The sequence below is a fragment of the Pan troglodytes genome, chromosome X (genome assembly GCF_028858775.2).
Source record: "Pan troglodytes isolate AG18354 chromosome X, NHGRI_mPanTro3-v2.0_pri, whole genome shotgun sequence".
NCBI lineage: Eukaryota > Metazoa > Chordata > Mammalia > Primates > Hominidae > Pan > Pan troglodytes.
In genome coordinates this window covers 151,815,236-151,842,865 of record NC_072421.2, presented here as the reverse complement: position 1 = coordinate 151,842,865, position 27,630 = coordinate 151,815,236, and the positions used below count along the sequence as shown (strand labels likewise).

The 27,630-nt window shown below is 57.4% G+C and overlaps 3 protein-coding genes and 1 long non-coding RNA gene across 7 annotated transcripts; 1 reads left to right on the top strand and 3 right to left on the bottom strand.

Moving 5' to 3' along the window:
• Window positions 1-305: 305 nt before the first annotated feature.
• FAM50A (family with sequence similarity 50 member A) lies at window positions 306-6,878 on the bottom strand. Of its 4 annotated transcripts, none has more exons than XM_054676949.2 (13): window positions 6,625-6,878; window positions 5,249-5,333; window positions 5,055-5,154; window positions 4,410-4,555; window positions 2,402-2,478; window positions 2,206-2,272; window positions 2,008-2,069; window positions 1,665-1,741; window positions 1,225-1,279; window positions 1,029-1,077; window positions 861-931; window positions 641-751; window positions 306-536 (listed from the first exon to the last, which is right to left on the bottom strand). In XM_054676949.2, the coding sequence occupies exons 1-13, from the start codon at window positions 6,733-6,735 to the stop codon at window positions 528-530; spliced, it is 1,020 nt and encodes a 339-aa protein (XP_054532924.1). In that variant the 5' UTR covers window positions 6,736-6,878; the 3' UTR covers window positions 306-527. The 4 variants fall into 4 exon arrangements, with proteins under 4 accessions (XP_054532924.1, XP_063660321.1, XP_054532922.1 ...); XM_063804251.1 differs by having other exon boundaries at window positions 6,057-6,828; XM_054676947.2 differs by having other exon boundaries at window positions 1,029-1,279; window positions 6,625-6,862.
• A 1,427-nt stretch (window positions 6,879-8,305) lies between these two features.
• GDI1 (GDP dissociation inhibitor 1) lies at window positions 8,306-13,761 on the bottom strand. Its single transcript, NM_001009061.1, has 11 exons — window positions 13,717-13,761; window positions 12,386-12,493; window positions 12,152-12,251; window positions 11,876-12,010; window positions 10,875-11,073; window positions 10,508-10,639; window positions 9,819-9,918; window positions 9,182-9,353; window positions 8,722-8,866; window positions 8,549-8,603; window positions 8,306-8,458 (listed from the first exon to the last, which is right to left on the bottom strand). The coding sequence occupies exons 1-11, from the start codon at window positions 13,759-13,761 to the stop codon at window positions 8,306-8,308; spliced, it is 1,344 nt and encodes a 447-aa protein (NP_001009061.1).
• Window positions 13,762-14,500: 739 nt separating this feature from the next.
• ATP6AP1 (ATPase H+ transporting accessory protein 1) lies at window positions 14,501-22,348 on the bottom strand. The gene is given in 10 exon segments (NM_001280373.1): window positions 14,501-15,338; window positions 15,515-15,746; window positions 15,834-15,881; window positions 16,574-16,812; window positions 17,300-17,385; window positions 18,049-18,089; window positions 18,561-18,754; window positions 19,116-19,190; window positions 21,843-21,969; window positions 22,164-22,348. Coding segments are annotated over 10 exon segments (1,401 nt in total). The 5' UTR covers window positions 22,313-22,348; the 3' UTR covers window positions 14,501-15,128.
• Window positions 22,349-22,537: 189 nt separating this feature from the next.
• LOC101058714 (uncharacterized) lies at window positions 22,538-26,636 on the top strand. Its single transcript, XR_676849.3, has 2 exons — window positions 22,538-22,889; window positions 26,395-26,636. It is a non-coding gene; the product is annotated as an uncharacterized LOC101058714 (long non-coding RNA).
• The last annotated feature ends 994 nt before the right edge of the window (window positions 26,637-27,630 follow it).

The window sequence follows — 27,630 nt, the reverse complement described above, 5'->3', positions numbered from 1 at the left end:
CGGTCAAGAAGCACAGTGCCACAAAGACACCTCAGGGATGGTGGGGCTGCCACGGTGACAGACTCCCCAGGCACGTATGACACGTCCAGAACAGGTCAATCCATGGAGACAGAAAGCACATGAGAGCCTGGTGGGGGGATGTGAGGGGAGGAGCCTGCCCATGGCCACAGGGCCTTTGGAGGGATGAGAATGTCCTGGAAGCAGACCAGGGTGATGACTACACAACATGGCAAATGTGCTAAATGCCACCAAATTGTACAGTTTTAAATGGTCAAAATGACAAATGAATTTGGTCCGAACACAAATGGTTTCTCACGATGCAGGCGCTCCAGCTCTGACACGTGCACTTCTTTATTGGAAAAGAATAAAGCAGTCACTGATGTGGCAGGGGCAGGACACGAGCAGCTGCCGTCCTCCTCCCAGCGTGCCTGGCATGGTCGCAGGGGAGCGGGTGCCTGGAGTCCCGGTGACACCACGGGGCACACTGAGGGAGCTGAGGAGCCAGGGCCGCGCAGCCTCCTGGATGCTCAGCGGATCTGGTGTGAGGACAAGGTGGGCAGAGGAGACAAGGAAGGCGAGGGGTGAGCAGGGGCTGGCTGCCATCCCCAACTTGGAGGGGTCCCTGCCAGCCCCTCCTCACCGTGTACTTGTCCCACTTCTTTTCAGGGTCATAGGGTTCCCAGCGGCTGGCGGGAAAGATGTGCTTGTTCTTCTCGTACCAGCTCCTCAGCACCACCTTGCCTGCGTGGGACTAAGGGAGGAAGAGGGCACAGGGCCGCCTGCTGACCTCCCCTTCCCTTGGCTTCTCCTCCATAGCCCAGGGACACCCGTTCCCCCTCACATGGCCCCCTACGCTGTACCTCATCCTTCTCCACAGTGGCGTCACTGAGCAACCGCACATCGTCATGAACATCAAAGTTGAAGAGTGGTCCTGCAGGGGAGAAGTGACAGCCCAATGTCCCGCTGCTGCCCCAGTGACAACATCGGCGGCAAGGTGCTATGGGGGCGGCTGGGTCGGCGGCACTCACCACTCTTCCCCCGTGCCTTGGTGACGATGAAGTCGTAGAAGCTGTGATGCTGGGAGCCAAGGGCAGGAAAGCGGCGTCTTGATGGTCCATCTCGGCCCCTCCCCACACTCCCCGCCTGCGCACACTGCCCCCACCAGCCTGAGCCAAAGCCCAGGGCGCTGCACCCACTGCGGGTACTGGGGCTGAAGGGACTCACGTGAGGGATGATCAAGTCCTCCTTGATGTACATGAGCTGCTCCACCCCTGCAGACCTGAGGGAGGAAGGCAGGAGGGCGTGGGCAAGAGGACAGCACCCCTGCCCAGGGAGGGAGGAGACAGCCAGCGCAGGAGAGCCCATGCTGGGGCTGGGAAGCAGCGGCCCGTTGGCTCTGAGGGAAGCTCCATGGTTTAGTGAGCACAGGACTGGCGCCCAGCACCCTCCACCTTTGGGCTAAGGAACCAAGGCAGGCCGCTCTCAGCAAAGCTCTCTCTGGTGGGAGGGAAGGGAAGAGGAGCCTGACCCCCTCTTTTGGGAGGAGAGTGCCCAGCATGCTGCTTGCTTGCCCAGACAGCGCCCACATCACACTGGGTGTCTGGCACCCGGGCTGGAGCCACAGGTGCCACACACACCACCGTGCACACACGCACACCTCACACCTCAGCTCACTGAAGTCTTTCCGAAGGATCTCGAGCGCCTTCTGCAGGAACTGCTGCATGGTGTTGCCCTTTCTCATCTGTATCCGGGAATCCAGGAATTGGCAAGGGAAGGCGGAAGCCTGCAGAAGGGCTCTCAACAAGGCAGAGGCCCAGAGGGCCCTGCCAGACACTGCAGAGCCTCAGCCAGGCCTGGGCCTCACTCCCCAGACAGGGGGCCAGGCCCTGGAGCCAGTTATCCTCAGGATCCCTGGGGCTTCCCAAGTCAGGAAGGTCAGTTCCTTCCCACGGAACCTGAGGGAGGCTGGGCCCATGGTGAGCAGGAAGCAGGCTGCACGCTGCCTACCTTGACTGTCCGCCGGTGCCCAGAGCCATCCCAGTAGCTGAAGGTGATCTCGATCTCCTCACCTACAAGGCAGAGCTGCCTCTTGGTCTCCAGCCCCACTAAGAGCAGCCTTGGGGCTCAGCGCACCACCCAGGAGACTGTGGACAGGGAAGCTGGCTTGGGCCCAGGCCCCTCGCATCTGACTCCACAAACACTCACTCTTGATCTTCTCCTGCTTGGCTTCCCACTCCTGCCGCAGCTCTTCTCGAAGCCGATTCTCCTCCTCCTGGGAGAGGGAGCAGGCAGACGGGTGAGGCCCAGGGCTGCTCAGGGTGCACGCAGAGCCTGGCTCCCTAAGCAAGGGTCTCCACCAGGGCTGGAGTCGAGGCCGGGGTCAGGGCCAGGCAGCCTTTACCTCACGGTCTCGATCAGGCAAGAAGCTTGTGTCAACGTCTGGGTTCTTCCCCAGTTTTCTCTTCTTTGTGGTGATCTCTGGAACAAAAGGAAGCCGAATATCATAGCATTATTATAAAAATGATTTTGATATGGCCGACGCCCAGGGTCCCCCAAGCATACCTTGAGAACAGTCGATCTAGAAGACAAGCCTAGGGCGGGCACAGAGGCTCACGCTTGTCAACCCAACACTTGGGGAGGATGAGGCAGAAGGATCGCTTGAGCCCAGGAGGTGGAGACCAGCATGGGCAACATAGCAAGACCTCATCTCTACTAAAACTCAAAAAAATCAGCCGGGTGTGGTGGCGCACCTGTAGTCCCAGCTACTCAGAAGGCTGAGGTGGGAGGATCGCTTGAGCCTGCAAGGTCGGGGCTGCAGTGAGCTGTGATCAAACCACTGCACTCTAGCCTGGGCAACAGAGTGAGACCTCATCTCAAAAAAAAAAAAAAAAAAGAAAGAAAGAAAAAAAAGAAAAGAACAACAAAAAAAGACAAATCTAAACTCTTTAGCCTGATGCTCAAGGGCAGAGATTCTAGAGCCTGGGGTCTTGTGGCTGGGCCCCCTAAACGGAACCTGTGGAGGGAGGGAAGAGCCCACCAAGCAGTGTTTTATAAAAGCCCCAGTGACACACAGTGAGGGTGACAACCTTTCCCCCAGGCCTGCACTGTCCACGCCAGTAGCTCCCAAGTTCGAGACCAGCTTGGGCAACATGGCGAGATTCCGTCTCTACAAAAAGTACAAAAATACAAAGCGCCTGTAGTCCCAGCTACTCAAGTGGCTGAGGTGGGAGGGTCCCTTGAGTCCAGGAGGTCAAGGCTGAAGTAAGCTGTGATCGCCCCTCTGCACTCCAGCCTGGGCCACAGGGAGACACTGTCTCAAAAACAACAACAACCAAAACAAAAACACAAACACAAACCAGTAGCTCCCGCTGCACACAGCACCCCAGCATTGCAGCTAGTGCGCCTGCCGCAATGGTGATATTTTGGATACGCTGGGTTAAATATAATGTCATACTAAAATCCTGCTTGTTTCTTTTTCTATGTTTTACTGTGGCTGCTGGAACATGGAACCCAAATGGCAGGTGGCTGGCAGGTTCTTCCTCCCCACAATCCTGCACTCCCCTCAAAGCCATGGCACCCAGCCTGTTACCACAGCCACACAGCACCATCCCCTACCTCGCTTCTCTCCCTCTGCCATTCCCTGGGTGACACAATTTCCAGAACTGCCACCACACCCTCCAGGGGCCCGTGACACAACTTGCTCCCAATCTTCAAACGTTTTGAAAAGCTCTTTCCTGCTGGGCTTCTGGCATGTACTTTCTCGTCGCCCCTCCTGCCTCTCTGGCGAATGCAACTCCCCTCATCCTTAGGGCCTAACTCAACCCTCCCCTCCTTCCTTGACCCCTGGGTTAGCCCGGTGGGCCCCGAGCAGAGCAGTAACCCTGAGTAGTGTCTTCAGTGCATGGTGACCCGTGACTTCCACCAGGAGAGGGACAGCACCCTATGTGCCCTGGCCAGGCACAGCACAGGTGTGTGGCACACGTGGAGGCCAGGCTGGCTTTACCCTCACTCCCCAGCCATCCTGAGCTTTCCCTGACAGCCCCTTGTTCTCACAGCTGAGACCTGCAGTGTCTGACTAGTAGCCCCGGAATTTCTGTGGCTGTATACATTTACGCTGAAACAAATCAAACAGAATTAACCATTTAGTGCCCCAGTCATACGAGCCACCTGGGGCAAGTGGCTACCATATTGGGTGGCACAGACTCTAACATTTCCATCATCACAGAAAATGTGCCCAGCCAGCCTGGTCTAGACCAGCCTCTTCCCTCCCCGGTCTACTGTGCGTGGTGCCTCAAGAGGGCAGCTTTTGGAGCCATCTTGACAGGGCATCAGCTTTGCTGACAGCCTCTCACATTGGGGACCCCTCCCCAGGGGCTGCGGGCGGGGCTCCGACTCAAGCCAGCCCTCACCTTCCCTTTCCATCTCCTCCTCATACATGGCCGCCTCCTCTTCCTCCTCGCCTCCCTCTTCTTCCTCCTCCAGGGTGAAGGACAGGCTGGAGATCTTCCGCTTGGCTTCCTTCTTACGCTCCTTCTCTCGAAGCTTCTCCAGCTTCCTAGCGAGGTGCAGGTGGCCCCATCACACATCATGTCCTTCCCGACCCTGACCCAGCCCCTTCCTTGACCCAGAGCCACCTGTGTGCCCTATGTGGGGCCTGCCCAGCCCAGGCTGGGTCCCCATTGCCCCAGACGGGTCCTGCTGTCCTGGATCACTTTGAGCTCATGGGCGAGGGCTCTGTTACAAACAGCAAGCACAGAGGGCCACAGGGGCTGCAGAACAGAGAGCAATGGGGAGAACGCAGGCTGCTCAGGCACCGGATGCTGGGAAAGGGCCCACTGCATTTAGAGGGTCAGAAAGAAGACAAGCCGCCATGGTGAAAAGACGTGAGCGTGGACCCGAGGAGGCGGGAGAGAGAAATGCAAATCGCAAGCTAGATGCTACCCCTGTCCCAAAGCTGGAGACAGGGTCCCCCCCAGGGTGCAAAAAGAGCCCGACCAGCCACGGGACCCCGTAAGCACTAGCTCCATGTCGAGGGCTGCGGCGACAGGACCCACATCTGCAGCTCCTTGGACTGCTCCTTCTTGGCCAGCTGCTTCTCCCGCTCCTTCACCAGAGCCTCCTGCTTGGCCTTCATGTCATTCAGGGTCACGAGACCTTTGAAGCAAGGAGGCACAAGGGGCAAGGTAGTCGCAGGGCCAGCGGAAGAGTGGCCCGGGGCCCGGGTGAGGGGCACCCGCACCCCGCTCACCCACGGTGCTGGACTTGAGCTCTGCCTCCACCGCGTCGTAGTGCGCAGAGAACTTCTTGTCAATGTTGGATTTCATGATGTTCTCCTGCGGGGAGTGACAGCCACCATGAGAACCACCCCTCACTGTGGAAATGGCAGGCTGGCCATCAGGGACCTGCGTTATAGTCCAAATCTGCCCCTGTGCCCTTGTCGATGGAAGGTTCCATGAGGCTGGGCAGGGCTCTTCAAATGCTAAGAGTGCCAAATGGGGCTGTTTCCATCCCTGAGCTGCTCTGGCTCTTCAGGTCTCCTGCTGGGGATCACAGGTCCCTCAGTAGCCTGAAGCCACCGACCCTACTGACCTTTGGCCTTTTTCATCTCCAGCCTTTAAGCTGAAGCTTCCGAGACCCAAGCCAAGGGTTATGAGGAGAGGGCAAACAAGAACAGAGTGGTTGAGGGGCCTGGCCCCTCCCTGAGTGATTTTCCTCCCTCCAGGCCCCAGAATGTCATCAACAGCTTCCCAGGAGGCCTCTCTTTGGCCCCAGCCCCAACCCACTTGGTACCATGTCAAGCCCTCGCTGACCAGTGGCCTCCCAAGAAGGTGGCTGGCAGAGAAATACACCTTCTGCTTGCTGGGCACCCTGGCTCAGACAGTGCGGCCAGGGCATGAGGACTTGGTGTTTCAAGGCTCCTCTGGCCAGGCTTCCCCAGTTCCCCAGGCAGGAGCCTGCTCTCCCCTGGAGCCCCGAGTCCTGATGAGTGAGTCTCCCCAAAAGGATCAAGCTCCTCCACGCTCCTTCCCTGACCACCACCATCACGGGCCACTCACGGAAGCAGTGGGTGAACCGCTGGCACCCGGGAGGGTCGTGCCTGCCTCACAGGTGCAAGGGGTTCTGGAAAGAGCCTCCTGGCCAGTGGACTAGCCAGGTCTGGCTCAGGCCTCCCCGCGCCTCTCCAGGGGGAGACGAACCGCCCTGCCCGGTGTCCATAGGACCAGGGCAGAGGCCTGGCTCTGAGGGCCGAGGGGGCAGAGGCCTGGCTCTGAGGGCCGAGGGGCCAGAGCCAGGACGCTGGGTGCCCAGGCGAGGCGACGAGAGGCCCGTCCCCGCCGTGCCTCCCAACAGAAACACTGGCTCGGCTCCCTCCTGCCGGAGGCCGGTCATCAGCTAGTGGCCTCAGCCTCGGAGAACGCCCGGCTCCAGGCCCATTTCACAGATGAGACTGTCGCCGGCTTGCTTCTGTGCCCTGCTGGAAGTCAGAGAGCCAGGGGCCTGCCCCGGCGCGCCGCCCGCGCTCCGTGGCCACCGCCCCAGGGCTTCCAGGGCCGGCCGGAGCGTGGCGCGGGGCCGCCAGGGGACCTGGGCAGCGCGCATGCTCCGAGGCTCCCCGGCTCGCACCTCCGCGATTCGCTGCTTCATCTGCTCCATCTGCTCGCGCTGCTTCTCCCGCTTCTTCATCAGGTGCATGGCGCGGCCGGCCTCGCTCGCGGCGCCCTTGTATTGAGCCATGGCAGCGGCAGCGGCGGCGGCAGCGGCGGCGGCGGCGGCGGCGGCGGCGGCGGCGACAGCGACAGCGGCAGCGGCGGTGGCGGCCGAACAGTCAGCTGACGCCCGCGCCGTGACGTCAGCCACCAGGAGACGCACGGATGCCCCGCCCCGCCGCGCGCCAGCAGGCCCGGAGCGTGACCACCGCCCGCCCCGCCCCGCCCCGCCGGAGACCGCCCCTGGTCCTGCGTGGACTCCCGCCCCAGCCCCCACCGCCGGCTCCTGTGGACCCCGGAGGCTGAATTCCCCAGCCCCTCGCGCTGCCTCGACGTTAACCCGAGCCAAGGCTGGGCCCCGGTCCCTCTAATTCCTCCTGTTGACCCCAACGCTGGTCCCCTTGCTGCCCTAGTTCCCCCGCATTAAGCCGAAAACTGGCACCCGTCTCCCTGCTTCACTTAGAATCCCATCCAAGGCTGGCCCCTGGTCCCCTCTGCCCTCTCCTTTCAAGCCAGAGGCCAGGACCCCCGCTCCCTCTGCTTCCTCCACGTTGACACCCGCCCTCCACCACACTCCCCCTGCATCGAGCACTGAGGGCTGCAGTCCTGGTGCCAGCATCAACTCACTGGGTAGCCTTAAGCTTTAAGTCAATTTGGCCCCAGTGTGCTCTGGGTGAGGAATTCCCTGGTGAAGAATGCCACCTTTTACAGTCCAGAGTGAAGCTAAGCCAGAGCCCCAACCCAGGCAGCCAAAGCCCTGCCAGGTACCCAGCTTTTGGGAGATAACCATCAAGATCCAGAGATTCAGGTTTCAACCGTTTTATTGGGAGGTTTTGTTTTCTGTGAAATACACTAGAGGGTGGGGAAGGGGACACATTCACTTTGCAAGATAAGGGTTTCCCACCACTAAAGGAAAGGCATGGGGCAGGGCACACTGGGGTTTGGGTCCGTTTTCCCACCTCCTTCTGCTTTGCTCACTTTTCTTTTCTCTCAGCAAGTACCACAGAACACAAAGACAAGAAACAAAACAGCAAATCAACCTCCAACGGGGCCATGCCCAAGCCTTCCCCACTCCCCCAGGCTGGGCAAGGGCTGGGAGGGGCTGGGACAGCTCACTCTACAGCCCTCAGGCCACACGGGAAGGCTGCAGGCTCAGAAAGGGTGGGTCAAAGTTAATAAATTAGAATAAATTAGGGGGGAGGAATGCAACTTTGTGCTGGGAGGGCCCCTTCTCTCCAACACGCAAGAGTTGGTGGGGGGGAGGTGGGGGCATCTCCAAAGGCCACTACAGTGGGGGTAAGAGCGGTGGGGGCAGAAGTCACCTTTTCCTCCACGTCTTCCCAAACAGAGCAGAAGAATTAGGGGTGGGGGGAAGAGACACACACAAGGAGAGGAACCCTCTTTTCCTAGGATAAGGAAGGGCCAAGAAAGAGGATGCCATCCAACCCCCCATCTCCCAAGCCATCGCTAGGGTTAAGGATTTGGTCAGTGGATCAATGAGGTGGGTGATGGGAACGTGGTGGGGGAAGCAGAGGATGCTGGAGCCCTCGAGGAGAACAGACACAGGCTGGGGCAGCAGCGGCTGGGGGCGGCCACAATCACTGCTCAGCTTCTCCAAAGACGTCGTTCTGTTTGCGCTTCATGTTCTCAAAGTCAAAGGCCGTGCCAGCCATGCGTTTGTAGATGTCTTTGATGTCGTTGCAGGTTGTCTCAAAGTGTGTGGTGGCATCGTAGGAGCAGGAACAGAACACCTGGAAACAGCCAGAGCCCAGCGCCCAGGGTGAGTCAGGCAGGTGTCCTGGGCGGGCAGCCAGGAGCCAGGGCTGGGACGAGCTGCTTACCTGGCTCTCACAACCATCATCAATGGGCTCATACAAGTCACTGATAGCCACAAACCTGAGGGGCAGACAGAGGGGAGGGGACAGGCCTCACAATGGGCCATGCCCTTCCTGGTCCCCAAGCCCAGCTGCTGGGCTCCCTCCCTCTCCCCCTTGGGCTCAGCCCAGTCCCTCACTTCTGGTCTATGGGCTCCAACAGCTCCAGAGCCGGCTCCACCTCCTTTTCAGGGTCCGTGGTCTCCACAGTAGTGCTGGCAATAGCTATGTACTTGCCCTGGGCCGCCACGTTGTGTGCATAGGAGATCATGCACACGTAGATGTCTGGCCACAGGAAGAGCTCCGTCAACTCAGGCCAGAGGCGCTGGCCATACGCAGAGAGGGGTTCCAGTGGCTGGACACAAGTCTGGCCCGACTGCCCCTCCCCAGCCCCGCAGAGCAGGTAGCATCCAAGCCGCCACCCTCCCAGAGGGAAAGAGTCCAGGCCACCCAAACCCTAGGGCTCCAAGTTGTGGTGGCTACAATGTGGCTCAAATTTTTTCCAGAGAGGTAAGGCAGGGAGCTCCCACACTGATGGGGAGAAAAAGAGTAACCCCAAAGAGAACACCCTAGAGGAAGCTGTACCAGCGCCCGGCCTACCTGACTTCCTGTTGACCTGGTTCTGGGGGATGATTATTTGGCAGGAGTTGGCGTCGTTGGTGTTCTTGATGGGGTGGCTAAGGATACAGATGATGCGGATAACCTGGCCAGCCTTCCGCACACGGTCCGGGATGTAGCTGGGGTCACAGATCAGCTGCTTGCAGCGGGCCACCTGAGAAGGCACCAGAAGTCCTCGCCCCTGTCACATCCCTCCCTTAGGTAGACGTGGGGCTGCGCTCACAGCAAGGGCAGGCAGCTCTGGCAGACAAGACGCTCCTCGGAGCCATCACTACTGCCCCTCCTGAATGCATGGCCCTACCCTGCCGCTCAGATAGGTGGGCCTTGACGCACGGGCTGGGTGCCTGCCCCCACCCCCGCCCCCACCCCACCCCCACCCCCGCCCCCACCCCACCCCCCAGAGGCACTGTGATCAAGAACACTTTCTGCACCACAGACATGGCATGTGGCCTCTGAAAGAGACCTCTCACCCACAGTCATGATTCTGAAGACTTCTGGACCCCCAGTTCCCAGCTCCAAGATCCTTGGGGCTGTGCAGCAGGAGACTCGACAGCACAGAGAAAGTGACCAAGCCCCGCCTCAACCATGGGACTGCACTGCATGCACGGGAAGGGCTCACCTCTCCCTCAGACTTCACGCCCACCACCTTGCCGTTCTCCATGATGATGTCATCCACAGGTTTGTTCAGCATATATGTCCCCCCATAGATGGCACTCAATCTGTGGTGAGAGCAGCTCCGGTGAAGGCCCCTCCCAGGAGAAACGGGGACCAATTCCACTGCACCCTTCCTCCACCAAAGTGCAAAGAAGGCTGCCCCAGGCAGGCAGCAGGCAGGAGACGCCGGGATTCATCCCAGCTCTGTCACTGCCGTGAACGCTGGCCCCATCTCCGCGGGCTCTTTCCTCTCTGGAGCTTCTGCTCAGAATACACTGCCAAGGGCCAGCGGGAGGGGGCATGAGGGATCAGTGCTCCGCACCAAGACAGCCTGAGGGACCAGAATGGACTCTCTGGAGATAGGTCAGCTCCCAGCTAAGCCCTGACTCAAGGTTCTGGGACCCTGGGCCCAGTCCTGGTGCTGCCGGGAACTGAGCAAGTCACATTTGTGGAGATTCGTTTTTTCAAGTGTGGAGACTTCTGTACTTCAGTGCACTGGGGTTGTGCCCTCATCACCCAAGGATGGAGTGAAGTAAATGAAGAGCACGAATTGGAAAGGAGGAAATACTACCAAGAAAATGCTCAAGGGGGCCATCTCCACTCCTGGCCCTAGTCCTACTCAGCTATGCCAACTGAAAAAACCCATGTCCTCACCTTGCAAAACCCTGGGGCAGCTCGCCCAAGCCGTAGAGCGGGTATAAATACGGGCTCTTGCCATACCGGGCCAGGGACTCACTGTACAACTTGATGCGGTTGACGGTCTCAAGGCAGGGCTGGTCCAGGTAGCTGGGGGAATAGCAGCACCCCTGACTTACCCCCACCCAGGTACCAGGCCAGTCTTCCCACCACCCTGAATGGCCTGGGGAAGATGAGGATCAAATGCAAGGGGGAAATGGAAAGGGTGATAGGTGAGCCGGTGGCTGAGTACAAGAGACATGCGGGGCAGGGGGACAGCAGGCAGGTGTGGGAAGGGCGGGGGCGGGCCGGGCGAGGGGGCTACCACCACCCAGCTTCCCCTCACTCATCAGTGCGGTAGAGCGCCAGGGCATGGCCAGTGAAATCGATGACATCCTGGCCCAGATCAAACTTCCGGTAGACGTCACGCATGCTGGTAGTCTGGGGGTCAACGCCCTCAAAGGTCTTGGGGTCATTCTCATCGAAGTTTGCCACAAACACCAGGAACTTGCGGAAGCGCCGTTTCTCAAACATGCCCATCAGATCTAAGGAACGCGGCGGGAGGAGGTTCTGCACCAATGCAGCACAAAACTCTCCATCCCAGCAGGGCAGGCACCCCCACTCACAGCCCAGCTGTCCTGTGATCTTAGGTTAACCTCTCCACCCTTTTTAGCCTCAGTTTCCCCACCTGGATGAAGAGGGGATTGGCCTGGATGGGCTCTAAGGGCCTTCCTGGCTCAGACACTTGGCAATTTCTCGGGGATTCAGTGGAGGCCCTGCCAAAGGCTCAAGTTTTTGTTTTTTTTTTTGAGATGGAGTCTCCCTCTATCGCCCAGGCTGGAGTGCAGTGGTGTGATCTCGGCTCACCACAACCTCCGCCTCCCGGGTGCAAACCATTCTCTTGCCTCAGCCTCCCGAGTAGCTGGGATTACAGGTGCATGCCACCACACACCCAGCTAATTTTTCGTATTTTGAGATGAGACAGGGTTTCACCATGTTGGCCAGGCTGGTCTTGAACCCCTGACCTCGTGATCCACCCGCCTAGGCCTCCTAAAGTGCTGGGATTACAGGCGTGAGCCACCGCACCTGGCCAGGCTCAAGTCTTTCAAAAGGAGCCCCGTTCCCCTCCACATCACATCCCTGCTGTGTGAGGACCTCCCTCCTGGCAGCCAGCCGTGCAGCATGACATGGGGCAGAGGGAATACAGAGTGAAGGGCCTCTCTGGTCCTTCACGGGAAATGTGACTTTGGACAAGGGGGTGCCTTATTCTGGACAGCCACCCATCCCAAAGACAGTTGGCTTCCCTGCCACCCCATGATTTCTCTGGCTCAGGGGGCCCACACTCACTGGAAGCCAAGGCCTCAGTCTCAGTGGACGGCACTTTGTAGATCTTGCCCCCCTTGTAGACAAAGCTGCCCTCCACCACCTTGAAGTCCAGGTAGCGAGTCACCTCTGTATACAGTAGCATCTTTACCAGCTGCCCTGTGGGGGTGCACAAGGGCAACATCAGCACGGCTCTCTCCAGAGGCTCTAGCTGGTCTGGCTGTGCCTCCTCTGGAGCCTGACCGTCCTCGGGTCTTCCCTATCACCCCCGACCTGCAATACCTCCTTCCTGTCCCTCACCGTTAGCCATGAGGAATTTGGGAATCAGGTCAACGTTCCAGTCTCGGCCTCGGCCCATCGACTCAGGGGGCCCCTCCAGCAACTGAAAACGCTTATACAGCTGTAAGCAGAAGGGAGAGAGAGAGACACCTCAGGGACCACCTCCTCCTGCTCCAGGCACCTGGGGAGCTACTTCCACCCTGTGCCGCTATGTGGGAGGTTAACAGGGATAGGCTTGGGCCTGGGCAGCCTCACCTCCTCCAGGGGTGTGATGGAGGAGCTCTCGCCCCCGTAGTAGGGGTTCCGGTCCATGTGCAGCACCTTCTTCCCGTTCACAGACATGATGCCCGACAGGATGCATTCCTGGGGGAGGGTGACACCATCCGCTGCACTCCCACCTGCCTCCGCTCCTACCAGCAGACCTGATTTGTTCCCCACCCAAACCTGCCTCAGTGGACAGCTCCTTCCACCCACCATCCCCACTGGCTAGTTGCCTCGCCTAAAATTGGGGTGATGGCTTCATACGACCACACTCTCCATTGCAACCTTGCTGGGCAAAGGAGTCCCGTCCCCCTCACAAGGCGGAGAGTGAAATAACGGAGGCTTTGAGGGAGGCAGGGCATCCAGCAGACACAGGATGGCCTTCCAGTACCAACACGCCGAGAGGCATCTACCTACGCAGAGCCGCACAAAAAGGCCGATAAAACACAATAAGGCACAGAGGAGACCCAGCTGGACTGCAAAGGACACTCGAAAGGGAGAAAAAGAAAGGCTTAGCACAGTCCTTGAAATTGTAGGCCCCACCCTGGACTGCTCTTTCTTCAAATAGCAGGAGCCCCTGCCGCTGAGGAGGGGCATCTGGGCCTGGACCGAGGAAGAAGAGTCTCTGAGGGGAGTAGGCCAACGGGGTTTTCGGGGAAAGGGGGAAGATAAACACCCTCACCAGTCACTGTCACTAGCCCAAGGACAAAGGCTGCAGATGCTACCCAGCCTGAGGTCTCCATGGGCAACCGAGGTGGGGTTGCGGGAATGTGCTTACTGCCCCCACTGCTGTTCCTTCTGGAACATTCCCTGGATCCCCTGGCCCCAGAAGACGATAAGGAGGCGGGCTGAGGGCCCACTCTGGCGAGGCCCCCTGACCCCAGGTCCTTCTACTTCATCCCCACCGGGATTAGCGCAAGATGGGAAGGGACGCTGAGAGGCAACGCTAGGCGGGCAATGGGTGCGGGCGACGGGTGGATGCCGTGATGGGTGGGGGCGATGGGTGGGCGGGGTCGGGGGCATCGGGCCGAGTGGGGGTGCGTTTTCCGGTCCAGCGGGCAGGGGTAGGGAAGATGGGAGGGCGCCGGGGGTCGGACCCGGGTAGCCCAGGAGGCGGCCAGGAAGGGGGCCTCTTCGGGGAGATGGGGTCATGGCAACGAGCAGAGGCGACGTCGCGGGGGGAGCAGCGGGGTGGGCACGGCGCCGGCTTTTCGGGGAGCGGAGCGCAGAAGATGGCAGTGACAGGAGGATGGGCCGGCGGCCGCATCATCGCGGGGGATGGCGAGGGCACGACGCAGGGCCAGGGGCGCCGGGGCCGCACTTACGGTGAGGCCGGTCCCCAGCACGATCACATCGTATTCCTCGTCCATGGTCAGGCCTCGGTGCCAGCGCCCGCTCGGCTCCTCCTCCTCCTTCACCGCAGCAGTCGCCGCCGCCACCGCCGCCGCCGCCACCACCGCACTGGACCAAAGATGGCGGCGCGTCGGCCGTCGCCCGACCCCTCCGCCGCGTCAAAGAGTCCCGCCTCTTCCCGCGCCCCGCCGCACCCGGCAGGGGCCACCGCCTCCCCGGCTCGCCTCCCGGGAGGGCTGCCAGGGCCCGGGCCACAGCACCAGCGCGGCTCCGCGGGCGACGCTGCTCGCCGAGAGTCTAGAGAGGCGCGGGGCGGGGCGGGCGGGGCGGGCCGGCGGCCGGTGCTGCGGCCCGGGAAGAATCCGTGCGCGGGAGCTGCGCGCGCCCCGCCCCACCCGCCGCGCCCCGCCCCTCCCCGCCCCGCGCGCGCCCGCCCACCTCCCCTACCCCCGCCCACCCCCCCGGGAGTCTCGGCGCGGCCCCGCGGCCGGGCGCGCGCCGCTGCGGCAGCCGGGGGCGGCCCCCTCAGGACGCGAAGGCTGCCATTGTCACGACGGCCTCCTGAGACGCCGAAGCGCACCGGGACTCGGCCCGACCGCCCCTCCCTACCCTCAGCGGTTAGGGCCCAGCTTGCTGAAGCCCCTCCCGGTCTCCGCGGATGCCTCTTCGCCTCCCCCTCGCCAGGCTCCATCCTCCCGCATCCCTCCGGCGAGCACGCGCCTAAAGCCCAGCGCAGAAATGAGCGACAAGAGGCCCAACGCATGGCGATCCGCGTTTATTTTATTAGGAAGGAAACAACCAAGCACCCCATGCTCCTGCCAGGCACTCCCGGTGGGAACATGCCAAACAGCCGGCGATCGCACCCAGCCCACCTGTCGTGGAGGTCCCTTCCTTCTCAGGCCACAGAAATAAACCCGTGTACTGCTTATTGTTAGCACAACATCACCAGAAAACGATAACGACAGCCAAGCAGGACAGACAGTTAAGTAGTACTTCTACACCCCCAAACTCAGGGAGCCCTATAACCTTAAAGAGGGAGCATTTGCTACACAAAAGCACTATCCACAGCCAGGGATGATGTAGACACAAGAATAAATAAGGAGAAAGGAGACCCTAGAATTCATGTCCCTTACGCCTCACAGCGACGAAGCCTGGGAAGCTGGTTGGTCTAGCATCTACGCAGAATATGTACACCTTGTTGGGAGAGATGGGGGCAGCCCAAAAAAGCTCCTCAGCGGGCTGAAGAGGGAGCAAGATGGGCTGAGGGGAGCTTGGAGTTCATGCTGCAGTAGGAAGAGGGAAGCTCTTCAGTCCAGTGCGCTGCAGGGTGGGAAAGCAACAACACGGACACCGTCCCACCCTCAACCCCCCCACTGGCACAGGGTCACACAATCTGGGTCAAAGAAATAGTGGGGCCCTTGTGGTCATCAAAGCGATCCATGGTCTTGAGGCTGAGGATCATGTGCAGGCCATAGGTGAAGATGAAGAGCATGAACAGGGAGGTGAGCAGCCCCATCCAGATGCCGGGGGAGAAGAAGCTGGCACAGTCGCTGGCGTAGGAGAACTGCTCCCCCGTTACGTTGAAAGCCTGGATCTGGCAGACACACAGACACGGGTCAGAAAGGACCGTTGGGAGGCCCAGCAAGAACTGGGACAGGGGCAGCGCAGGGACAGGACTCTCAACTACATGCCCAAGCCCAAGCCTCTCTTCGTCTCTCAACCACTAGCCTGGGCTCCCCCACCTGAAGCTGGGCCACGCCCGCTCCATACCTGGAAGTCCTGAAGCATCATCTGCCAGGGGGAGGGCTGCGTGCGGGCCACGAGGAGACTACCCTTCTTGCTCAGGCTGCTGACATACTCGCAGTGGAAGGAGTAGATGCTGGGCCCTGTGACCTGGGAAGCATTGAAGTAGGCGACGGAGCCATTGCTGTGGACTTCGAGGTGCTCCATGGTAAACCAGTGCCGGGCAGACACTGGGTAGAGGCGGTTGGCCAGAATGAACCTGGGGAAGGTGGCAGGGATGTCAGGTGAGCTGGGGAGGCTGGGGCCACACCAGCCCACCCATACCTCAACCACCCCCAGGACTCACTTGAATGTCACTGTGGTACCAAAGAGTCGTTCATAGGTCAGTGAGAGCCTGTGGGGCCGGAGAAAGAGGCGCACTCTGAGGCTCTGGGAGGGCCTTTGGCATCTTAGAGGAACAAGTTCCTCAGCTCTGCTCCTACCTAAGCTGCCTTGGGTCCTTGCAGCCACCTGAAGAAGCAGTGTCCCCACTTGACAGATAGGAAAACTGAGGATCCAGTCACATTGCAAGGTCAGAACAGAGCTGGAAGCCAGGACCCAGGTCCCCCTTGCCACCAGCATGGGGGTCCTTCCTCTGGTTCCCCTGAGCTCACTGCCCCTCCTTTTACTCCCTCTTAGGGTCACTAAGGTGCCTGGGCTGGGCTTTGGGGGCGAGAGCAAACAGAAGGGCATGGTTGCCCCATAAATGGCTCAGGTAGCTGGCCTGGTATTTGCCCACACAAAGTCCCAGAGGTTTTGCTCAAGGGGGAGGTGACAGGTTCCCAGGTAACCTTGAGGTGTTAACAACCAAGGTCCCAACCAAAGACTCGCAAGCATGGGGAGGCAGAAGTCTGAGCAACTCCCCCTCCAACAGCACCCCATGCCATGACACCTCCTACATCCTCACGCTGCCCAGACCCCAACCAGACCATGGCCATCCCCACCCCAACACACAGACCTGACCCTGGCTCCCTGCCCCACCTGCGACCCACAGTGATGGGAAGGTCACCTGTGGTGGCACAGTCCTCCCCAGCCTAGTGCCCTTGCCTGGCAAAGGAGTCATTCCAGAAGGAGCCAGTCAGGTTGAGTTCCTGCACCCCAAAGGTGAGGGGAGTCAGGTCCTCCCACTGGTCCTTGTACGCCACAGAGAAGTTTTGGGCCCAGAACAGGATCCGGGGAGCGGTGTCATTGTAACTCACAGGAGGATGGATCACAGGTGATACTGGCTGTTTTTGTAGCAGCTGGCGACCTAGCCCTCCGGCCACCACGGCTACATCACGGGCCACCTGCAGAAACACCCAACCAGCCTTCTTTCAGCAGCCCTGGGAGAGTGTCACACTCGAACCCAATTGTCGTGCCCTCCCTCCCCTCCCAACAGGACACCCTGTCCACTATCTCAAAGTCCCATCAGCCAGAGGAGACCTTTCCTCCAGGAAGCCTTCCCTGATGCCCCCTAAACCCTGATGACATTCCTAGTCCCTCAAACTTAGGGTCATTTAGACTTAGTGTCCAAGTCTGCCACCCACAAGCCTCACAGGACGAGATGGAAAGCTGCCCCTGGAATGGGGAGGCAGGACTTGAGTGCTCATCCTAGCCCTGCCCCCAGAGTCAGCCACTCCAAATAGTCACACCACAGGGGTTCTGTGCCTGATGCTTCCCCTATGCTGGGCCTCCTGGGCAGCCTACCTGTGGCATACACTCCCCACCTCCAAGCAGACTCACCACACTGCCTCTCCCTGCACGCCCCAGAGCCCTTGCCGGAAGGGCACATACCCTGGAAGGGCGGACCGCTGTGAGGGCCGCTGTGTATGGGACATCTTCGGACTTGAGTGTGCTCAGGACCTGCCCGATGACCTCATCTGAGGGTCAACAAGGAGAGCAGAGACTCAGGTCACCAGGCACCCTGCATAAAGAAACACTCCCCACTGTCTGCTTTAGAAACCTTCTAGACCATCTGAAAGTGGTGTTTTTACTTTCCACTGAGGATCCTTAGGAGCAGCTACTTCTCATCCCACCCCCATTCCCAGCCTCCCCCAGAGACAACTGTGGCTTCAGTCATCGATTCCCTAATGCCAAGCCCTACCTATGTGACATAAGAAAATACATATCAATACAGAAAACTCCACATCCACCCATGAAAGGTTCACGACTGCCTTTCCATGGGGAGTGACTGTCCTTTATTGCAAATAGATGAGTCCCCAGAATTGTTTTTCCAAATGTCTGCAGTCTTATTAAACCCATAACTCTAGGATTCACGCTGCCTGCACAGAAACTGGCTCCACAGCCTCCAGCACAGAGAGCCGCCCCCCTCTGCCAAGTGGGGTCTGGCTGGACAGGGTCTTCTGTCAGGTGGTCCCTGGCTGGTCCTGGGAGCCAGCATTTCCCTGCTCCACTGCCAGCTGCCCCGAGAAGCAGGCGGGCCACCCTGGGAGTGAGGAGGCCGAGGAACTGCAGGCCAGCTCTCTCTGTGGCCCCCACCCAAGGGCTAGATGAGGACGTGCATCCTCCCTGATTCTACTCACCGTTGCCTGTGAGGACCTCCCTGGGTGCCATCAGACCAGAGCTATGGAAGACAAACAGAGCGCCAGAGTCCTCAGGCGGCCTGGACCTGCACTGCCCACTACCCTTCCCCGACCCCAGCTTCTCCTCCCCACTAGCCCCACGCACCAAGCCTGCACACTCTTACCTCAGTGCCCCCTCCTGGAAGCCCATCCCACCCCGAGGCTTCTCAGTCACACTCAAGTCCTGGCCACCTGCTCTGTGACAAGGGCCTGGCTAGGTGAGAAGGCTCTCCACCCGCAGGGCTCACATCTGCCTCATCTCTGGAGGCCCAGCTCAGTGCTAGGCACCAACTCCTGAGTCACAGAAGAGGCCCTCCCCTCCTCTTCTGGCCACACAGGGCACCTTCTGGAAGGGCTGTGAGGGGGTGGGGAGTACTGGCATCTTTAGCCAAACGGTGCCACCACATGCCATAGCCCAGGGCCTTGCTGCTCTCTGGGCCCCGAGGCTGGTGGCTGGGCCATGTGGGCAGTACCTGGCTGTGTAGGGCAGGCGAATGAGCAGCAGAGCAGGGAGGCTGGCGTTGAGCTTCAGCTCCCGCAGGGTGGCCAGGTCCACATGCAAGGGGCTGGCCCCGAGCTTCTCCTGCAGGTAAGTGGTCAGAGTGCTGACTGCATACCAGTCGACGGCAGGAAGCACCAGTGAGGAGGGGGCCAGGTCCAGGGCATTCTGGGGACAGGGGAGAGGCAAAAGGTGAGTTAGCCAGGGGCCAGTGGGCCTGGCCCAGCCCCCCACACCTCTCTGGCAGCTCTCCTCTGGCAAGCCATACCCATAAAGGCTCACCAAGAAAATGGCCCACACCCCAGCCCCTGACATTCAGGCCCCAGGCCTTTCTACCCCAAAGCCAGCGTCTCTGCTCCCTAAGAGTATGAGGTGGCTTTTGTTGTTGTTGTTGTTTTTGGGGGGGATGGTTGACCCAGAAGAGACTCAGACCCAAGTAACCCTGATATGAGGTCAGAGTACAGTTCTTATGCTGGGAGAAGGAGCACAGAATGTCCCCCATGGCCCCTGGCTGGGAGAGGACTCTCACCTCTAGGTTAGAAAAGGCGCTGTCCTGCTTGTTTCCAAACACACCGCCATATGCTGTGAAATCCTCAATGCTCAGCTAATAGGGAAATAGGGGAGACATCTGAGGAGGTTTGGCAAGTGATGGGGGCCAAGGCAGGGGACAGCCACCTTCCCCGTGCATTCTCAGGGCCAGCAAAGTCTCACTGAGAGTCAGGTTCAGTATGGTGGAGCGCAACTGTGTGTTGGTGGGGGTGGGGTGGGAGACTCACCTCTTCCCTCCAGCACTCTCAGGGCAGGGTGAGAAGACATGGAAGGCAGTCATGGGGTGGGGAGATCTGCAGGCAGCTGACTTGTGGTAACTCAGGAGTAGGAGTCAGCTGCCTTGCCCGCCCTACAGACAAGAGGAACTGGGGAGGGAACAGGGAAGCTGCGGGGAGGGGGTGGGGCAGCCAAGAGCATTTGTGGCAGGCCTCCCAGCCAGAGAAAAGGAGAGTCGGCTATGTCCAGTCTGGACAGGACCCTCCCCCCACCTGCTTTTGGCGGAAGGGGAGAGGTGAAGATCTCAGAACACGCTGGAGGAAGCATTGAGCATTGAAGTCTTTTGAGCTCTTAGGACCACAGTGGCCCCGACCCCATCCCTTTTTCTCCACAACCTACAGATGTCCTTTGTCCTTTTGCTCCTACCCTCCACTCCCATCCCCAGCTTCCTCTGGCCCTTCCCAGTTAGGCCCTGAGGAGATTTTAATCAGCTTCCCTAACCTGTTTGGTATACACACTCGCCCAGCCTCCCCTCCCTTGTGGGCAGGACCTTGCTGCTGTTTGGCCACCGGGGTTCTCAGTCGGAAAGCCCAGGAACTGCTGGTGGGTCCTGTGGGCTTTCTTTAATTGAGAAATCACACCACTCCCTGCTCCACGTTACCCAAGGCTTTCTCACACATTTCGAACTGCAACTGACCTTCCCCCTCATGGCCTACAAGGTCCTACTTCATCGCCTAGCCACCTGCAAACCATCTCCTACATCTCCTACCCCTTTCTCTCACTCACTGTGCTCCAGCCACACCAGCTCTTCCTTGAGCTGGCCAAGAGCACACCTCGCCCAGGACCCTCGCATTTGCTGTTCCAGGAATGTCCTTCCCCAAACGGCTCCCTCCCTCCATTAAGATCGCTGCTCATATATCACCTCCTCAATGAGGCCTGGCCTGACCACTCTTATCTAAAATAGCATCCCAGTCACTCTGTCCCCTTAGCCTGCTTCCTTCCCTAAAGGCCGTAACACTGACATCGTATCCTATACCGACTTAGTATTTACTGGCCACCCTCACAAGAATGTCAGCTTCCTGAGGGTGGGGGCTTGGGTTCTTCTGCTCACTGCCATATCCCCAACACTTCACAATACCTGGCACATAGTAGGCTTTCCATATTGGGCAAATGAATGAATGGGTGAATGCCCTAAGACTGGGGGATCCTGGCTAGATGTTTTATGTGGATTATAAGAATTCCCCCTCACAGGCCGGGCACAGTGGCTCACGCCTGTAATCCCAGCAGTTTGGGAGGCTGAGGCGGGTGGATCACGAGGTCAGGAGTTGAAGACCAGCCTGGCCAACATGGTGAAACCCCATCTCTACTAAAAATACAAAAAAATACAAAAATTAGCTGGGTGTAGTGGCGGGCGCCCTGTAATCCTAGCTACTCGGGAGGCTGAGGCAGAGAACTGCTTGAACCCGGGAGGCGGAGGGTGCAGTGAGCTGAGCTGACGTTGCACCACTGCATTCCAGCCTGGGCAACAGAGCGAGACTCCGTGTCAAAAAAAAAAAAAAAGATTTCCCACTCACAGCCCTCTGATATAGGTGGTGTCTTCATTTTACAGATGTAGAAACTGTCATTCACAAAGATTATTTCATGCCTCCAATGGCTGGTTACATGGTAGAACTAGGACTCAGTTCCTGTTTGACTATATTATTTACCACCTCCTGAAAAGACTTCAGGCCACCACCATCTGCCCACACAGCAACCAAGGGAGACTACAAGGGCAATGAGCCATACAGGCCACCAACAAGGGAGGGCCTAGCAGAGACTTGCTATCTTAGAGTCATCTCATGGTCTCCACGCCTGCTTTTGGGGTAAAGATCCTGGATGGGAAGGAAAACAGCATGCGGGTTATGAGCTCCAATTGGGAGGGAGGATTGGCAGACTCAGGCTGGAACCAAAGTGGTATCTATCAACTGTAGTGAAACATTGTATCTCGACAAACCTTACTTTCCTTGGCAGTGAAACCAAGATAATGACATCAGTGTAGCAAGTGCCTACAAAGCACTAAACAGGTGAGCATTTTCCAATTATCATTATTATGATCATCGCAGCTAGAATTACAACTCTGCCACCCATTAGCTGTATGAGCTTGGACAAGTCACTTAACCTCCAGCCGCAGTCTTCTCATCTATAAACAAACAGGGACGATAATCCCCACCCACCATATTGGACTAAGTCAGATATCCAAAGTGCTTGGTACTCAGTAGGTACCTGGCCTCTGATCCGTCGCTTCCTCCAATCAAGTTGGTGCCATTTCCAAGGCTGTCGCCATGCCCACTGAAGCGTTTACTACAGGCCTTCCCATGAGACGACCCACACCTCCCTACAGTTGGGACAAGGTCACTGAAGCTTCCCTTGGGGAATGGGCGTCAGTGTCATGGGGGGAAGGGGCCTGGCTGCCTCCCGATGACCGGGGGAGAGTGGGCTGGGGCGGGCGCACCTTGTCCTGCAGGAACAGCAGCACATTCCTGGGACCCAGCTCCAGGGCGGGATCTAAGTAGGTAGAGAGCTGCAAGTCGCTGGTGATGTGGCCTTCATGAGTGTCGGCCGCAGGAGCCCACAAGTCCCTGGCAGGGGACAGAAGAGGTGCTGTCAGACGGGGGCGCATGTGGACTGGAGCTCTGTCGCCGGCAGATTCGCTGCGAGCCCCCGAGCAAGGAACAGTCCACCTCCGGGCCTCACCACCCCTCGCCTAGGACAGCGCCGGAGTCGGGCGAGGGCGCCTCAGCCGCCACAGCGCATCCCACCCCGGCCCGCTCACCGGTCACTCGACCACAGCACCAGCGGGACCTGCTGCTCCGCCGCCGCCGCCGCCGCCGCCGCCGCCAACGACAAAAACACCGGCAGCCACGGCATCCGCCAGAGCGCCTGGGCGCACCGCGGCCCCATCCGCACTCGAGCCGTCGCCATGGCCGCCATCACAGCCTCAGCCTCCACTGCCTCAGCGGCCTCGACAGCCGCAGATCAGGTGACCGTTGCCCCCGCCCGAGCCCCGCCTCGCACCTCCATTGGCCCCAGCGCGGGCCGACCGGCAGGGCCGCAGGTAATTGGACCAAGTGCATGCCACTCGCGGCCACTCCTTCTCACTGGTTGGCTGTACGTGTCTCCAGGCACTCACGCTCCGAGTGGGAAAGGGGATGGGGCCCAGCTAGACCGACTAGGACGAGACAAGAGGGACAGGGAGGCTTCGCGGAACCCTACGTCCACCCGACGCGTTCGCCCGTCCGTTTTTATTTTTATTTTTATTTTGGTTTTTTTGTTGTTGTTCTCTTCTTTTGTCTTTTTTTTTTCTTTAGAGACGGGGTCTCGCTATGTTGGCCAGGCTGGTCTCGAGTCCCCGGGCTCAAGCGATCCTCCCGCCTCAGCCTCCGGAAAAGTGGGACTACAGGCGCGCATCGCCGCACCCGGCCAATCCCTGTTTTAATCCTTTTCCTTAAAATTGCAAAAGTGGTGTCTTTTTCCTGCAGATGGACCCTCCCTGATACAGGTGAGAGGAGACTGTAATCCCTTAGAACGAGGAGTGAAGCGGGCTCAGGATAGCATCTAGGGGAACACCCAGCACTTACATTGGGCAGGAGGAGAAGGGTCCAGAAAAGAGATCGGACAAGGAGCAATCAAAGAGGAAGGAGAAAACCCAGAGCGAAGCGTGGCATCAAAGACACCCTAACGGGCCGGGTGCTGTGGCTCACGCCTGTAATCCCAGCACTTTGGGAGCCCGAGGCGGGCGAATCATGAGGTCAAGAGATCGAGACCATCCTGCACAACATGGTGAAACCCCATCTCTACTGAAAATACAAAAATTAGCTGGGCATGGTGGCGCACGCCTGTAGTCCCAGTTACACGGGAGGCTGAAGCAGGAGAATCACTTGAACCCGCGAGGCGGAGGTTGCAGTGAGCCGAGATCACGCCACTGCACTCCATCCTGTTCGACAGAGTGAGAGTCCATCTCAAAAAAAAAAAAAAAGATTGTAGTCATGATTGTCACATGTGATTCAGACTAGGACTAGGATAGTGGCAGTTGAGCTGGAGAGAGGAAGTGGGTCTGACGATACAGTCAAAGAAGATTGTAGCTTTTGGGTCTCTCTGAGTTGGGGACTGGGAGACGAGGTCACTTGGGGGCTCACTGAGTTTCGGGTGCTTAGGGAAACCCCCAAGTGGCCATTTCCAGGCCTTAACTAGCTGAGGAGAGAGGTTTTCACTGGAGCTTCACTGTATCCCAGGAGAATCCAGCAAACTTAAAAAGGAAAGCATGTCTATTATGTTTCTGTTACTTTTGTTACATAGTTTCAAGGCAAATACTTCCTCTGGAATGCGGAAGGCAATCTTGCCTCCGCCAGGACTCTGTTGCTGAGCTGCTTCCATGCTTAGGGAAGAAACCCACCTGTGGCTGCTTTTATTCTTCCCTGCATTGCTAGGGGTCCCTGGAGTGATGGCCCTGGAGGCTTCCTGAAGCACCTGCTATGGGCCAGGCACCTGGACTCTGCCCCGGAAGTTGACAGTTTAGTCTAGAGGACATGCAGGACAGCAGGTCATGATACAGGGTCATGAATGTTCCAAAGGTTGAGACATGGGACTGGGAGGGATGTAAGGAGAGGGGCACCCATGAAGCTGCTCCCACCAGGAGGCGATACCTAAACTGAACCAATCACCAAATGTTGACAGCACCAATGAGCACCTTCTGTCTGGGGACTTCATCTTTAGGGTAAAAGCATTTTGTTCATTGAAATCCTGGCTGGGCGTAGTGGCTCACGCCTGTAATCCCAACACTGGGAGGCTGAGGCGGGCAGATAACCTGAGGTCAAGAGTTTGAGACCAGCCTAGCAAACACCGCAAAACCCCGTCTCTACTAAAAATACAAAAATTAGCTGGGCGTGGTGGCGGGCACCTGTAGTCCCAGCTACTCAGGAGGCTGAGACAGGACAATTGCTTGAACCTGGGAGGCGGAGGTTGCAGTGAGCCGAGATCGTGCCATTGCACTCCAGCCTGAGCAACAAGAGCGAAACTCCATCTCAAAAAAAAGAAAAAAAAAAGGGCCGGGCACTTTGGCTCATGCCTGTAATCCCAGCACTTTGGGAGGCCGAGGCGGGCGGATCACGAGGTCAGGAGATCAAGACCATCCTGGCTAACACGGTGAAACCCCATCTCTACTAAAAATATGAAAAATTAGCCAGGCATGGTGGCGGGCGCCTGTAGTCCCAGCTACTGGGGAGGCTGAGGCAGGAGAATGGCGTGAACCCGGGAGACGGGGCTTGCAGTGAGCCGAGATCGTGCCACTGCACTCCAGCCTGGGCGACAGAGCGAGACTCTGTCTCAAAAAAAAAAAAAGCACTTCTATGGTGAAACATAACCCAAAAAAGAAAAGAAGTAGGCCAGGCGCATTGGCTCACGCCTGTAATCCCAGCACTTTGGGAGGCCAAGGCGGGCGGATCACCTGAGGGCAGGAGTTCGAGACCAGCCTGGCCAACATGGTGAAACCCCGTCTCTATTAAAAATACAAAATAATTAGCCGGGCATGGTGGCATGCGCCTGTAATCCCAGCTACTCGGGAGGCTGAGGCAGGAGAATCGCTTGAACCCAGGAGGCAGAGGTTGCAGTGACCAGAGATCATGCCATTGTACTCCATCCAGCCTGGGTGACAGAGCGAAACTCTGTCTCAAAAAAAAAAAAAAAAAAAAAAACCCACAAAATAAAGATGTACAGTGTAATGCTTATCAAAGCAGACAGTTCCATGGCATCACCCAGGTCAAGAATTTGAATATCATTGCCCCGAAAGCCCCTCTCATACCCTTACTATCACTTCCCAATGTGACCATGAACTTGATTCTTAGGCTAATCACTTTGGTCTTTATAGTTTGACCAGTTAAGCATGCATTCCTAAAAATGATGGGATGTGTTGTTTTGGCTGTTTTGAGGCTTTAAATAAAGGAAATTATTCAGTATAATATTTTTCCCTCCTCCACTCTTTTTTTTTTTTTTTTTTGGAGACAGAGTTTGGCTCTTGTTGCCCAGGCTGGAGTGCAATAGCGCCATCTCGGGTCACTGCAACCTTCGGATTCAAGCAATTCTCCTGCCTCAGCCTCCCGAGTAGCTAGGATTACAGGCATGTGCCACCACGCCCGGCTAATTTTTTGTATTTAGTAGAGACGGGATTTCACCATGTTGGTCAGGCTGGTCTTGAACTCCTAACCTCAGGTGACCCACCCACCTTGGCCTCCCAAAGTGCTGAGATTACAGGTGTGAGTCACCACACTCAGCCTTCTCCTCCACTCTGAAGGGAAGTATTATTTTGTGTCTAGATTCTTTGCTCAACATTGGCAGATTAATGCATAGTGCTGGGATGTTACTATGCATGTAACAATGTTGCTGCATAGTATTCCCCCGGATGAATACGTCACCATTGATTGTGTCCTTAAACTGTTGACATTTGGTTGGTTTCCCATTTGGGCTGTTATGGCTAATGCTGCTGTGAACAATTATGTATACGTCTTTCTTTTTCTTCTTCTTTTTTTTTTTTTTTGAGACGGAGTCTCGCTCTGTCACCTAGGCTGGAGTGCAGTGGCGTGATCTCAGCTCACTGCAAGCTCCGCCTTCCGGGTTCACGCCAGTCTCCTGCCTCAGCCCCCTGAGTAGCTGGGACTACAGGTGCCCACCCCCATGCCCAGCTAATTTTTTGTATTTTTAGTAGAGACGGGGTTTCACTGTGTTAGCCAGGATGGTCTCTATCTCCTGACCTCAAGATCTGCCCGCCTCAGCCTGAGTGCTTGGATTATGGGCGTGAGCCACTGCGCCCAGCCGATGTATGTGTCTTTTGTTAAACATAGATGTTCATTTCAATAGGTATATAACTAGGTGGGGAATTGCTAGGTCATAGAGTATATGCACTGGGTTGAGTAGTGTCCCCATAAAAGTCATTGCAGACAGAATCAAGTTAAGGTGAGGTTATACTGCATAAGGGTGACCCCTAGTTCAATCAATGCATGGTGTTTTTAAAGGAGGAGAAAAAGAGACAGACACAGGGAGGAGAGCACCGCATGCAGCTGAAGGCAGAGATTGGAATGACACCTCTGCAAGCCAAAGAACACGGAGCATCGCTGGGAACCACCGGAAGAAGCCAGAAGACAGGCCTGGAGCTGACTTTCCCTCACAGCCCCAGAAGGAACCCACCCTGGTGCCACCTTGATTTCGGACTTCTGGCCTTCAGAACTGGGAGAGAATAAATTTCTGTTGCTTTAAACTTCCCAGTCTCTGGCACTTTGTTACTGCAGCCACAGGAAACCCATACCGTGCACACTCTGCCTTTTGTGTTTCCTCTTCTGTGAAATGCCTTTTTTTTTTCTTTTTTTTTCTTTTTTTTTGAGATGGAATTTCGCTCTTGTTGTCCAGGCTGGAGTGCAATGGCACAATCTTGGCTCACTGAAGCCTCTGCTTCCCAGGTTTCAGTGATTCTTCCGCCTCAGCCTCCTGAGTAGCTGGGATTACAGGCACCCACCAACATGCCCAGCTAATTTTTTTTTTTTTTTTGTAGAGATGGGGGTTTCACCATGTTGTCCAGGCTGGTCTCAAACTCCTGGCCTCAGGTGATCCGCCCATCTCGGCCTCCCAAAGTGCTGGGATTACAGGTGTGAGCCACCACGCCCGGCCTTAACCACTCTTAACTGTACAGTTCAGTGGCATTAAGTACGTTCACACTGTTGTACAGTCATCACCACCATCCATCTTCAGAACTCTTTTCATCTTCCCAAACTAAAGCTCTGTCCCCATTATACAATTTCCCATTCCCCCATCCTCCCAGGCCCTGGAAACCAACCTTCTACTTTTTGACTCTGGATCTGAAGCCGGTAAGTACATCATATAAGTGGAATCATATAATATGCAGCCTTTTGTTTCCGGCTTATTGCAGTTAACATAATGTTTCTTGAAAATCCTTTGAGAGTATCCATTTGATAGCATGTATCAAAATATTCCTTTTTCTTTTATTTTTAATTTTTTTTTTTTTTTTTGAGACGGAGTCTCGCTCTGTTGCCCAGGCTGGAGTGCAGTGGCACGATCTCGGCTCACTGCGAGCTCCACCTCCTGGGTTTACGCCATTATCCTGCCTCAGCCTCCAGCTGGGACTACAGGCACCTGCCACCACGCCTGGCTAATTTTTTTTTTTTTTGTATTTTTAGTAGAGATGGGGTTTCACCGTGTTAGCCAGGATGGTCTCGATCTCCTGACCTTGTGATCTG